The sequence below is a fragment of the Panthera leo genome, chromosome A3, assembly GCF_018350215.1.
Source record: "Panthera leo isolate Ple1 chromosome A3, P.leo_Ple1_pat1.1, whole genome shotgun sequence".
In the NCBI taxonomy this organism is placed as follows: Eukaryota; Metazoa; Chordata; class Mammalia; order Carnivora; family Felidae; genus Panthera; species Panthera leo.
Genome location: NC_056681.1, coordinates 137,749,925 through 137,763,619, shown reverse-complemented (window position 1 = coordinate 137,763,619; position 13,695 = coordinate 137,749,925). Strand labels below are relative to the sequence as shown.

General features: G+C 53.9%; 1 protein-coding gene across 4 annotated transcripts in view; it reads right to left on the bottom strand.

Moving 5' to 3' along the window:
• The window catches only part of EIPR1 (EARP complex and GARP complex interacting protein 1), a 121,265-nt gene that overhangs the window by 100,945 nt on the left and 6,625 nt on the right, over window positions 1-13,695 (bottom strand). For 3 of the 4 annotated variants that reach the window (XM_042933779.1, XM_042933777.1, XM_042933780.1), the window contains exon 2: window positions 6,345-6,428. The exons of the other annotated variant lie outside the window; for it this stretch is intronic. In XM_042933779.1, coding sequence (XP_042789713.1) covers window positions 6,345-6,428 — 84 coding nt within the window. The remainder of the gene's footprint in view (window positions 1-6,344; window positions 6,429-13,695) is intronic. 4 annotated transcript variants of the gene reach the window in all.

Sequence of the window (13,695 nt, the reverse complement as noted above, 5' to 3'; positions counted from 1 at the left end):
TCTACTCTGGGCAAGCCACTGACTTGTTCTGGGTTCTTGCTGCAGCGTAAGTGTATTCAGGAAGCTGGATTGCTAAGAATTCTTTGTTCGAACTGAAACACTTGTGGATCCCTTAGCTAAGACTTTAAATGATTAAGTGGAAGTTGTTATCACACATGCTCCTGTGCCCATATGGCTGCCAGTTACCTGTCTGTGCTGACTCCCCTTCCTGAAGCAAAGAAGCCCCAGCATGTGAAGATCCTCTGTCCGTGAAGCCCAAAGTATGCCTGGCAGCCCAGGAGGGGGAAAAAAAAGACCCCACATTCCACACCTCTTGGTGCCCAGGGAGGGCGTTTCTCGTACAACCCGTGTCTTAGTCCATTCGGACCGCTAGAACACAGAGCACAGACTGGGTGGCCTACAAACGAGGAATGTACTTTTCACGGCTCTAGGGGCTGAAAGCCTGAGACCAGGGCACCAGCAAGGTCAGGTCCGCTGAGACCCTCTTCCTAGATCATTGAGGCCATCCTCTTGCCGTGTCTTCACGTGGCGGGCAGGGTAAGGAAGCGCTGTGGGCCAATCCCGTTCATGATGACTCCACTGTGATAACCTGAGCACCTTCCAGAGGCCCTACCTCCTCACGCCTGGACCGTGCAGGTTAGGGTACAACCTACAAACCTGGGGGGAGACACACACTCAGCCCACAGCAACTGGACAAGTGGGACGTCCTTCGCAGCATCTGCTGCAGGGGTGGGGAAACAGCTAGAACCTAACAGCTCAGGTTAACTGTCTCTTTATGAGCACACTTTTACACATAAATTCAAAACTAAAAAGCCATCAAGTAGGGGCACCTGGGTGGCTCAGTCAGTTGAGCGTCCGACTTCAGCTCAGGTCATGCTCTCACAGTTCGTAAGTTCAAGCCCCGCGTCGGGCTCTGTGCTGATGGCTCGGAGACTGGAGCCTGCTTCAGATTCTGTGCCTCCCTCTCTCTCCGCCCACCCCTGCTTGTATTCTGTCTCTCTCTGTCTTTCAAAAATCAATAAACATTAAAAAAATTTTTTTTTAATAAAAAATAAAAATACATAAAGTAGAACTCTATCTTTTAAAAAGAAATTCCGGGGGCGCCTGGGTGGCTCAGTCAGTTGAGTGTCTGACTCTTGGTTTCAATCCAGGTCATGATCTCACAGTTTGTGGGATCGAGCCCCATGTTGGGCTGTGTGCTCACAGTGCAGAACCTGCTTGGGATTCTCTCTCTCTCTCTCTCTCTCTCTGCCCCGCCTCCGCTCATGTGCGCTCGCTTGCCCTCTCTCTCTCTCATTTATTATAAATGAATAAACCTTGAAAATAAATAAATAAATAAATAAATAAATAAATAAATAAATAAAACAGAAAATCTGAGGTGTAATCAGTACTGGGAAGAGGGGGTGGGGAGAGGAGGGTGGAAGAAGAGGGGAGGGGGAGGTATTCAGGTTTCAGTTAGTCTGGGGTGGGGCTGAGAGTCAGAATTTCTAACCAATGCCCAGGCCATTCTGAGGGTAGCCAAAGACAGAGCCTGCAGCCAGATGGGGCTCACAAACAAAGCTATCCTTAATCAAAATACAAATACAGAACAATGGGGTTTACAAATTAAAAACGAAAGTTAAAACGGAAAATGTCTATCCAGGGAAAGCAGCCACTGAGTGGTCCACCACCACCTCCCCCCCCCCACCCCCGCCCTCCCCTTCAGGGATCAGCCTTTCCACTGACCATGCTGAGAGAGGACAGGTCTGGGTCCTCTGTCACCCTGGCGCTCGTCCCCCAGCCACGTAAGAAATGGGAAGCCAGCAACATGCAAAGAAAGTCTTTGGGCAAAGCACAGCACAAAACAAACCCCTTGGGTCTGAAACCCCTTGTTGGGAGTCTGCCTAGACTTCCCCACTGGACAGCACAGGGCACACGGCCTCCGAGAGAAGGAACACCCCCCTGCCCCCTGAAGGAGAGCCCTAGACCTGCCCATCCTGCTCCCAGCACCCAGCCCCGTGCAAAGCTAAGGGCAGAAAGCAAAGCAGCTCACCTGACAAAGAAGGCCAGCAACTGTGACAGCTCCCAAGGTTTTCAGAAAATGGCACAGCTGAATTAAGTAGGACTGACTCGAGACTGGCACTTTCTAGGGAACTAATGACCCCCCCCCCCCCCAGGAGCTGATGGCCCGAGGGGAAGCCAGGGGCCATTAACCCTCACCAGCCAGTAAGCAGGAGTGGGGAGCAGCGCCACAGGCCAGGGGCCCCCAGCCTGGGCGTGGGCGGAGCGGCCTGACCTGAGGACACTCACAGCCCCGGCCTGCGGCCTGAGCTGCGGTGTGGGTGTCTGCAGGGAGGGTACAGGGAGCCCCGAGGGCGCGCACCCCTACTGGCCCCAGGGGACAGCGGAGGCGCTGGCAGAAGCGCGGGGCAGGGAGGACCCACCGCAGCTGTGCCTCGGCCACAGTCCGGCTCCGCCTCCGGGAAAGACCACACAACTGCCCAGGGCCAGGCCAGGTCTGTTCAGGCACGGGGTCAACGACACCTGTCCCCTGCGGCGGCAGGTGTGGGAGTCGCCCTGACCCGGCCTGCCCGGCTCCCCCACGTCCCCACGCTGGAAGCGTGTACCCTTCAGACGCTGGGTCCACGGGGAGCTCCTGGGGGAGGGGAAAGAACCCACCTGAGCGCCCCCCGTGCCAGCGCTTGGCCGGTGCCACGCAACACCCCACAGAAGGCTGCCGCGAACTGCACTGATCGTGCGGTTCAATGCGGAGCCACCAGGTGGGGGAATCCCCATCCTCACTCTCCGGGAAGCACCCGGAGCTCGGGCCACCCTCCATCAGGAAATAAGCCTGGGGACGGGCTGCCGGAGGCTGGGGTGTATAGGGGCAACTGCTCATCCCTTCCGGCGCGCTGGAAAACCGTGCCCGCCGGGGACGTGGGGGACGCCGGAGCCACCGAGCTCCCAGACGGCTGTGCGCGTCCCGGGATCCACCCCCCCCCCCCAGCTGGCCGCGGCCCCAGGGAATACATCCCACGTGGAGGAAGCATGTGGCGTGTGCAAGGAACCGTGCACGTCACACACAAGAGAAACACACGCGGCGCAGAAGAGGAACAGGCGTGCCACGCGTGGGAGGAAGCCCGGCGCGCGTGCGGGGGCGGGGGCGGGTCCAGGCCGGGGAAGGAGCCTGCGGCCAGGGCCAGTGACACAGCACAGCACACCCTCGGGCCGCCCTTCCCGTGGGGGAGGCTGCAGTGCCACGGGGAAGGGACCCCGCGTCCTGCTCTCTCCCAGGACCACGTGCCGTGGGCCCGGTTCCCCATCCCAGTGGAAGCTCAGCTGCAAGCACAGGTCTATTAGCTCACTTGTGCATCTGACCACACAACATGGTGGGGGGGTTGGGGGGGGTCTCATTAACATACAAAGTCAGCATTTGTTGAACGAAGGAGTGCAGATGGACGTCTTCCCCAGAAACAGAAAGGGAAGCACCACCCTGTCACCCCAATCTTTTGGAGTCACACACCAAATGCCACTGCGTGTGAAGCCTGGGAACAGGGCGTCATCGGACTCCTCATTCAGCCTTCCGTTCAGCCGTGGCTACCAGACGAACTGAAGCCAGAGGCTGCAGCCTTCCCTAGCAGCTTGGCTAGGAAGTCCTGAAAGGAGGGGGACAGCAGGTGACACACGGTTCTGCAAGACAGCACCCAAGGAGCCGTCGTAAACCAGCGATTCGGAAAAGGGTTCCAAAGAACTACAGCCTCGATGCCATAAAATATAAGTTAAATATACAATTTTTCTGTGCCTACCACTGGAGAGCTAGGTCTCTCTAGGACTGATTATTAAGAACCACAGTCATTCAGTACAAAAAGGTTTCTTTCCCTAGGTCCAAGGACTGATGCCTGTATTCCAGAAACCAGGACTGTGTGTGCAAGAAACTACCCTGATACCACAGGACACGCAAAGCTACAAACGACGTTTGTCCCAGGATGCCAGTCTCACCCACCAACCCCGGGGACTCACAACTCACTGGACAGTGCTCCCCAAGAGGTGGTCCCAGAGCTTGCCAGAGATGCACGTGCTGGGGCCCAATCCCAACGTGCCTTGGCTCCAAAAAAGGATTTAAGATTAAAGTACTTCATGTCACTTGGGGCTGATCCCTTCTTGGTGTCATAACCAAATGGCATATAATTTTGGCTGAGAAAACCAGGTATAATGTAACCTATTCCCGTAACTTATGAATGCCTTCATTGCCTCATTGGTTTTTAATTCATTTAGCTTTTATTGGAAGCATCCCTCATTAGATAATAATAAAGTGTCCCCTATTCTCATAAAGTTAAAAAGCTGATAACTCCACCAAAAAGGTTAATGGGACGGCCTCGGAATAGAGCGGAACTAAAAAGCAAGTAGGTGAGAAAAGATGCTTGGTGGCCTGGAGACAGAGCCAGCTGGAATTCTCTAACACCCGTCCTGTGACAGATTCCGCACAGTCGGCCAGCAGACAGAAGCCGCGAGTCTGCCTTCAGACTCCCACCTGGGTCTGTCCCTCCATCACCGCAGCCCCAGACGGCAGGGTCATTATGCGGGTTCCTCTTTCCCTGCAACATGGCCACTGGAAACTGTTTTTGTAAATAAATCACTCGCATCTGACACTTTCCAAAAGTAACACACACACACACATTCAGAAAAATGAAAATCAGAAAGACAATTTACCTCGCAAATGCTCAGATCACCCAAAGGTAACCGTGGCTCCAATTTTGAGGCCTTTTGACTAGTTTCCCCCTGGTCTTTTTCTACGTAGAGATTCAGTTTTGTATTTTATCCACTACTTGTCTAATTGAGGTGTAACTGACATAACATTACATTAGGTTCAGGTATTCATAGAAGGATTCAGTATTTGTATCTATTGAAAAATCATCTACTTTCTTACCACCACAGTGATCACACAATATGCACGATTTTAACATTTCACTGAACCGTCTAACGAGTCTTAAATTATGACGCTCACGAGGAGTTTATGACTTCATGAGCGCAGCGCGTGACCTCTGCTCCACTGCGAGGAACCAGGCTCAGCGGGGTGGAACCATGTGAATCTGCCCCCATCCACCCTCACACTGGCACATTTTGATTGCGCCTAACTGCTTCACAATTATGTGCGCCGCTGCAGTAACAGTCCTTGTATATAAAGCTTTTTCCATGTTTTGGAAAATATAAAAACATATTATAAAACATAAAAATATAGAAATAATATAAACACTTATTTGTCAAGCTCTAGATACATGTCACCAAATCAGCTGCCTGATTTCAATGACTGAAAATGATTTTAAATGACTATGCCAATTCAAAATCCCTCATCGAGGCGCCTGGGTGGCTCAGTCTGTTAAGCATCCGACTTCGGCTCAGGTCACGATCTCACAGTTTGTGGGTTCGAGCCCCGTGTCGGGTTCTGTGCTGACAGCTCGGAGCCTGGAGTCTGCTTCCAGATCCTGCGTCTCCCCCTCTCTGCCCCTCCCCTGCTCGCACCCTGTTTCTCCCTCTCTTTCTCTCTCAAAAGTAAGTAAAAATTTAAAAATAAATAAATAATAAAATCCCTCATCGATAATATGACAGCGGCTATGTCACTACCCCCTGCCCAGCACCAAATACCCTCCCGCAGCTGTGTTACAGCCACCTCCCCTTGTGTGACAGTGGTAACTGGGTGGAGACCCGGCACCGTGTGACACGGCCTTTTGCGCATTTCCCAAGGATCCAGGACAGTGCACATCTTCACAATGTCCTCAGCACCTGTGAGGTACAGAAAGTAGACGGCTTGATCCCCATTTTGGTGATGAGGATAATGAAGCCCGGCAAGGTTAATCCGTTCGGTCAGGGTCGCAGGTGGACCGAACACTGATCTGTGAGGATCCAACACCCCTTCTACGACAGTGGCCACAACAGCGGGGGCCACATCTTGCGTCTCGTGTCCGCCTGCAGTACGTGGCAGTGAGAGCCCGGAGCTCGAGGTTGAAATGGGACCGTGGCCTCATCCAGGCTCAGCCGGAACGAATGCTGTGAGCACGCAGCGGGGCCGTCCAGGGGCCCGCGTGGAAGCAGGGATGCCAACCACGTGCCCTGGCCTGCTTCTCGACCCCTCACCCGGTGAACCCTGCATCACCACAGACTAAACCACAGCGGTACCACCACGGGAGTTTAAGTCATTGAGCTCAATTATTGCATTCGGTTGGGTATTTAAATCCCAATGCAAGTTTTATTTTGTTTGTGTGGCATTAATTTTCTCAAATGGTGCTTGAAAAATCAAGAGCAAAATGGTTATAAAACTAAGAATAGGCTTAGTAATTAACATGTATACATTTGTCAAAAATAGTTACCTGATTATCATATTTAAGAGACTGCGTCCCAACCAAAAACCGAATGGCATCTGTTTCTGCAGTCTGAGGTGTCAGAGCACGTGCCTGCAGGGGGGAAGGAAAATGCACACACATTTATGAAGTTAGATGTAACGGTTAGAGATTAGGAAGCCAGTTACCTCCTGTACCGCCACTGGAGTATCCATTCATGCGAAGTGTCTGCAAGGCAACTGAGAAATATGTACGGACAGCCTTCAACTTGTGCTGCTTTGTGACACAACAATTCCACCTCAGATGCGTATATGGAAACAACTGTAGACGGGCACAGAAAAATAAGCAGTAAAGATGTAAGCGATGTTTTTAATAAAAGCGCAATTTTCAACAGAAATAGATTGGTTGAACAAATCATCCTTTGACAACACAGCAGAAGACGGCCCCCAGCGATGGCAGAGCAGGTGGTTCAAACCACGTCTCCTGCAGAGGAAAACTGTACAAACTAAACGAAATACTCTGAATTTGTTTCAAGGCCTCCAGAAGCCAGCACAGCGATGAGTGAGTGCCAAGGTCTTGGAAACGAGGGAAGGTCAGAGAGGAAAGCCTGACCTCCAGCCCCCTTTCAGCTAGAGGCACCTGTCACTTTGGAAAGTGTGGTGACCGGCCGATGTGGAGGAGAGTTTGTGACAGGCTCGTGGGGCTGAGGGTGCACACACTGAGTACACAGGGAAGAGGTCGGCGACACACTAAAGTTCTGGGTTGGGATCCCTTGGGGATCAGGCCAGGCGTGAAGGTGGACTAGAATGAGGTCAACCCGGACACACTACAATCTGGGTCATCTTAGTCCTCAACTGGATTTTAAGTGATCTGAGCAGGCTGGTGCTCCTGGGCTGGCCAGATACCTGCCAGAAGTAACAGTAAATCCTCTGGAGGAAGACAGACATCCAAAGTTTCTACAGTTTTTCTCACAATGTCAAACACTGAATCAAAAATAACTAGTCATACAATGAGTCAAAATCATATGATCAAAAGCCAAACAACAAACAACAGAAAGGGGCCTGTCGAGCATTCAGATGATCAGGTTCTCTGGGAAACAAGCTCTAAAGCGTCAAGTTTTATGCACAGATTTTGTGGGAACATTCTCGGGAATGATGCCATGGAAGGAAGAAGGACTGTGCAGAGGCAAAGAGGAATCTCAGTGCCACAGGGAGACTGGAGCTGGGACAGTCCCTCAGAGTGGAGCCAACATGGCCAGGCCCTTGTACCGCCCAGCCCTCACCCCCATCCAGCAGGCTGTCCCTGGAGAAGGGTGGGACTTCGGTGGGACTTAGGGCAAAGTGACTCTGTTCCACTGAGGGCGAACTCTAAGAGCAGGACCCACTGATTGCTCTCAGCCACCAACAATCCCAGAATCTGCTGGATTTTCTGACAAAGAAATCTGGGCAGTGCACCACAGCAGGGATCACAACACCTATGGTTAATATGCTCAATAATTAAAATTAAGAACTCCAGGTGAAGAATCTGAGGCCCAGAGAGGAAAAGACTGTGTACAACTGGTAAATATTAGTGTTGTGACTAGTACTGCAGGCTTACGAACTCAAACCCAGATCTCTTTCAGCACAACCACTAACTGCGCCTACATCAACTCCCTGTTTCCCTGTAGCTCATGCTCGGATGCCGGTGGGAGGCAGAATAGTGGCCCCCAAAAACGTCCGCATCCCAATCCCCAGAACCTGTGCAGAGAGACTTTGCGGGTGCGATTAGGTTAAGGATCTTGAGATGGAGATTATCCTGAGTCACCTAGTCACACGGGTCCTTACGAGCAGAAAGCCCTCCCTGGATGTCGTCAGACGGATGCGTCACAGAAGAGAGGACCAGAGAGGTGGCGGCACGAGGGGCGCAGGAAGCCTGCAAGGGCTGCAGACGGCTGGGAGCACGTGGGCAGCGGCCGCTGCAGGCTCTGAGGACGGAAGGAGCCCACGGAGCAGGGAGCACAGGAGCCTCCAGAAGCTGGAAGAAGCAAGGTCACAGATTCCCCCGAGCCTCCAGGAAGCAGTGCAGCCATACCAAGGCCTTGATTTTAGCCCAGTGAGGCCCCTGTTGGGCCCCTGAGCCATAAGGCAGTAAGAGCTGTTCCTCGGAACCATTGAGCTGGTGCTGACTCGTTACGGCAGCAACAGGAAACTGATTCACTACGTGGGACACACACGGTTCACTACATGGGCCACTGTCCACACGCGGCTAGAAACAGACGTGACGCCCCACTCCCTCCTCTGTCACATCTAATCTCTGAATTTCTTGATTCATTCTTCTTAAAACGAGGTAAAAGAAACGGAAACCATTGTCCTGACCACCCAGTCTGTCTGGTTTTGATTTGGTCTCTGAGTATCGGTCACCAAAAGGCTTGGTGACAATTTCACGTCACGCTCCGTAGCACCTCTGTCCCCACCCCTCCTCACAAAGGCTTCCTGGCACAAAAATATCAACTACCAAAACACATTCCAGTAACACCAAGAAAATACATGTGCAAAGCAGCATTCACATTATTAGACATCCGGAGGGAAAAGTCTATTCTGGCCAATATGCCTACGACTTCTTCAGCAAAACCGGACTGGACAATTTTTAGAGTCTTACACAGATCTCTGTGCAAAACTGATGAACTCTTTGTGAATCTATATACCTTCTGCCAAAAATGTACATACAAGTAAATTCTGCACATAACATCAGCAAATTCAGACCCTCCAAATCCCAGCTACTTTAAACACCACGCAGAGGAAAAGGATTCTCGTGAGGAAGCGTCCACGCCATCACAGAGAGACAAAAGCTCACCTTCTCTGAAGGCAGAACCCTGACTCAACAGAGGGGACGCAGACCTGGGTCCAGCTTCAGACAAGAACGCTACATCTCAAACGGAGGTACACGTCATCACCCCAGAGAGAAAAAGCCTGAAGATTCCCCCAAAACAGGACCCAGAAGTGGACCCAGCTGAAAGGAAATGATTATTTTCCATAAGACACTCGTCTATGCTTCGAGTTGGTAATCACGAGTTGACTACATGACATTTGTGAGTGGCAGCTGCCGTGGAAGGTCCCACAGAGGGCAGGACATCGGCCCTGCCCTCAGGGCACAGACTTGCAGGGCGAGACGAGATCGGACAGAGCAGGTGGAAAACGACCATGTGACACAGCCACAGGCACACACGGCACGGGAGCAAAGTAACACTCGCCAGACCGCACCCACGCACTCAACTTCAGGTGGAAGGCAGGATCAAATGCCACCACCTTAGAGGAGAAGAAAGCCAGAAGGAAGGAAGCTGTCTCAGGCTGCTGGCCTGGAAAACAGGGCAGTCCGCGGCCACGGAGGCTGCTGGGTGCCCGTGGTGAGCCAGCACGCGGTCGGCCTCGTGCCCAAGCAGTTCGGGCCCCAGACCCGCACACCCGCGCAGAGACCACGGGAAACACGCAAAAAAGTAAAGTCCACGAGATCATCTGTTTTGCCACAGTTTTGGAAAAGCACTACAAATCTGACAGTACGCATTCTGTCACCCACAATAAGACGCTGCTTTTTTAAAAAACTGAAGAGGGGCGCCTGGGTGGCTCAGTCGGTTGAGCGGCCGACTTCGGCTCAGGTCATGATCTCGCGGTCTGTGAGTTCGAGCCCCGCGTCAGGCTCTGTGCTGACAGCTCGGAGCCTGGAGCCTGTTTCGGATTCTGTGTCTCCCTCTCTCTGACCCTTCCCCATTCATGCTCTGTCTCTCTCTGTCTCAAAAATAAAACAAACGTTAAAAAAATAAATAAATAAATAAATTTTAAATAAATAAATAAATAAATAAATAAATAAATAAAAACTGAAGGGCCGAATTATTCTTGTTAAAAAAAAAAAAAAAGTCTGAACTGAATCTTTAAAAATTATGGCAAAATCTCAAAAACAGTTCATCTAAGATCCTTCCGTTACATTACTGGGTAAAATTATGATCATAATTTAGCTCCGGCCATTCGGGTGACAGATCTGTACGTGTCCGTAATTCTGGTCCTTTGATGAAGTGAGTGATGAAATGACCTTCCGAGGCTAGTCGTTAATGATGGTTCTGAGGTGCTCCAATGACCTTGTTATGAGAAGATCAGATTTTAGGGTATAAAAGGTCACAACCCATCTGCACATATCGTAGCCTGATTCACCTTCATAATTCAATGAAGTAGACCCAAAGTCAAGATGGATAATGTAACTCCTACTCGGGAGATAAAGACGCCGAGGACCGGAGAGGTTACGGGACTTAGTCATGGTCACAAAGCTCCTAGAGGAAGCACGACACGCACTCCCACGCTTGACTCCGCTTCTCTCTGTTACGGGGATGCAGGGACCCGGCCGCACAGGTAAGAGATTTATCTATGGGACTGAAGTTGGAGCCTGGGTCACCCTGTTCTCAAAAGCAAGGCCACAGCCCTTTCCTCACGCGGCCTTCTCTCCGTCTGCCTGACCGCTGAGGGAGCCAACCCCGGACGAGGCAACCAGAGACGCCGACAAGGGCTGGGGAAGGGGCGTCGGAAGCGTCAGGAAAGCCCCTCTGCGGAACGGGAACCACAAACCTCACGACCTTCCAGGACTCCCTGAGTACATAACCCCCCCCCTGGGAAACTCAGAACTGTTTTCCTTTTCTCACTAGTCTGAGCAAGCAAACGCTCACTCTGGGTAAATCCCCCCCAAGAAGAGCCACCCCCAGGTAAGCGCAGGGCCACCCCTGAAGGCCAGCGGGCGGAGCAGGACTTTGCTCTAAGAGGGGGGATCCAGGGCGGTTTACCCCTCTACCCTGAGCAGTCTTCCCACCCCAGAAAAGGCCTCTTTCCCAAGAGTGGCTCCCAGGTCAGTGGGGTGACAGACCAGGAAGCTAGAGGTGACCGGACACGTGTCTCCACGGCAGATGGCCTTCCACACATAAAAGCAAGCAAGGCCCCAACGTCTCGCTCAGTGCTGAACACCCACTTCTCGTCTCCTGCGCCCGGATTGCCCCGGCGGGCCCCCGGGCCACAAGAAGCAGTGTGCCTCACGAGCTACCAGATAACTGTGGCCACGACACCGCCCCTGGGGACCACGGGGCCGCAGCGCACAGTCACGCGCACGCTCACTCACACGCTCGCCCCCGTACGTGCGAAGGCCGGCCTCTCGGCTCCCCCAGGGGCTGCCGCCCGCCCCGCGCCCACCCTGCTTTGCCCTGCCGGCTCCGCTCCAGGCCCCGGTGCAGCCCGGCCCCCTCCTTCAGCAAACTCGACTCACGCTTGAGGCAACACGGAAACCATCGGCCGGCCTCCCGGAGACGCCGCCCCTGCCCGCCCGCCTGCCGGGGAGAAGGGGCGCCCCCTGCCTGCCTCACCACAGGAGGGGCACCCCGCCCTCCCGCAGCACACGACATTGGTCAGCCCTCTTTCTTCTCTTCCCTCTCCTCTTCTCTGGCTTCTTCCCCTTAACTGGGAAAATCAAATCACACGTCCCCTTGTCCTTTGAAAATACCTTGCCTTGACCCATCTACCTTCGTTCTTGTATTCACGGCAAGTTTAATGGTGGTGTAGACAGGATAGGCCTTCCTCGGCTCTGACCCTTCCTCCCTCCCGATAACCCGGCCTCACCACAGCCACCCCGCAGCACTGCCCTCCTAGGGCCCCCCGCGTCACGGCCACCAGACGCTCCGACGCAGGACCCCTCGGTCCCCTGGCCCCCCAGGACCCAGGAGGTCACCGCCCCGCCCTGTCTTCTCCCCATCCTCCCTTCTCACGCTGGGGCTCTGTGCCCATGGTTCCGTGCACACTCTTCCCGGCCCCGCGGCCTTCCCTTTCCCACGAGCATCGTCGCTGTAACCAGGCCGGTGATCTCGCCTCACTGAGCAGGTGCACAGGGGCACATCTGGCCTGAGGCCAGTCCCCAGCAGCGCCTGACGCCCTCTGCCTGGCAGGCCTACCAGCCCGGACCTCCCGAGTCCGCAACCGCCCTCCCTGCTCAACATTCACACCCCACCCCTCCCCGCTCCTTGCTTAATCTACCTTTTCACAACCTCTGAAGCCGCTTTTCTGCCAGGAGCCTTTTTACTGCAGCTCACCCTCCACGTGCCTCCTCGTCAAGTCGACCCGGGACGGCGGGTCCTCCAGCAAGAGGCTTCGGGCTTCAGTCCCCCTTCCAGACCCCAGGGAATCACACGAAAGCCAGAAAGAAACGGGAACAGCGAGTGACCACAGAGCCACAGCCAGTGTGCAGAGAGGACCGGGCAAGGCGGACACGCTCAAGCCACCTCAGGCCTGAGGACCGAAGGGAAGCTCCTGGGGCGCCCGCGTGCAGTGGGGTAACAGAGCAAACCCCTAGAAGCAAATACACAGAACATTGCACTAAAAACGTCCCTGAAAAAGCTCTATGTAAAATATCAAACGGAACCCAGCAGAGGACTATCTTGCGACCAAGTGGAATTTGGTCCCAGAATGCCAGGGTGGCCCCACAATTTGAAAGTCAGGGATTTAAGTGACCAAAGAGACCAAAAGGGAAAACTCATACGTCACATGGTCCGTTCCACAGACACGAAAAGCGTTTGAAAACCTCGAATAGCCACCTTCGACTGTAAAGCTCCTAACGGGTAAGACCGAGAGCCCTGCGGCCACAAGCCTGACGCCCAGGGACTTCCTGACCCGACGGAAGCAGCCCCGAGTGCTGACCGGCCCGGCCCTGCAAAGGCAGCAGCCCCAGCCCGCTGTCCCGGCCGTGCCCACCACGAGGCTCCCGGAGAACCTGCCGGCACAGGTGCGGCAAAGCCAGCCTCACTCACCCCTGCTTGTGTGGCTCCAGGCTCTGCAGGGCGGCTGACTGGTGCGGTGGCAAAGCCAGGGAAAGCGACCGAAAGGACCCCGCGCCACCTTCGCACAAGTTCTCATCCCCGCACAGCCCCTCCTGGCCTGGCCGAGCTCAGCTGGTGAAAGCGTAAGGAGGGCAGCACCCGGCTTAAACGGGAGCCACGGGACATGCCCCCCCCCCCCCGTCCACACCTCCTCCACGGCGCCTGCGGTGCCCCTCATTCATGCCCTGCCTACCTCTGCCACCCAAGTGTGTGCCATGCCACCACTAGCTGGAGTCGCCCCTCCAGCGGGGCACAGCGGTCACTGGCCCCCACAACTAGAGAAGGTCTGGGGCGCCTGGGTGGCTCAGTCGGTTAAGCATCCACCTCCTGGTTTCAGCTCGGGTCATGATCTCACAGTTCGTGGGATCGAGCCCCACGTCCGGCTCTGCGCTGACAGCACAGCCTGTTTGGGATTGTCTCTCTCCCTCTCTGTGCCCCTACCCTGCTGGAGCACACACTGTCTGTCTCAAAATAAATAAATAAGCTTAAAAAAAAAAAAAAGAAAAA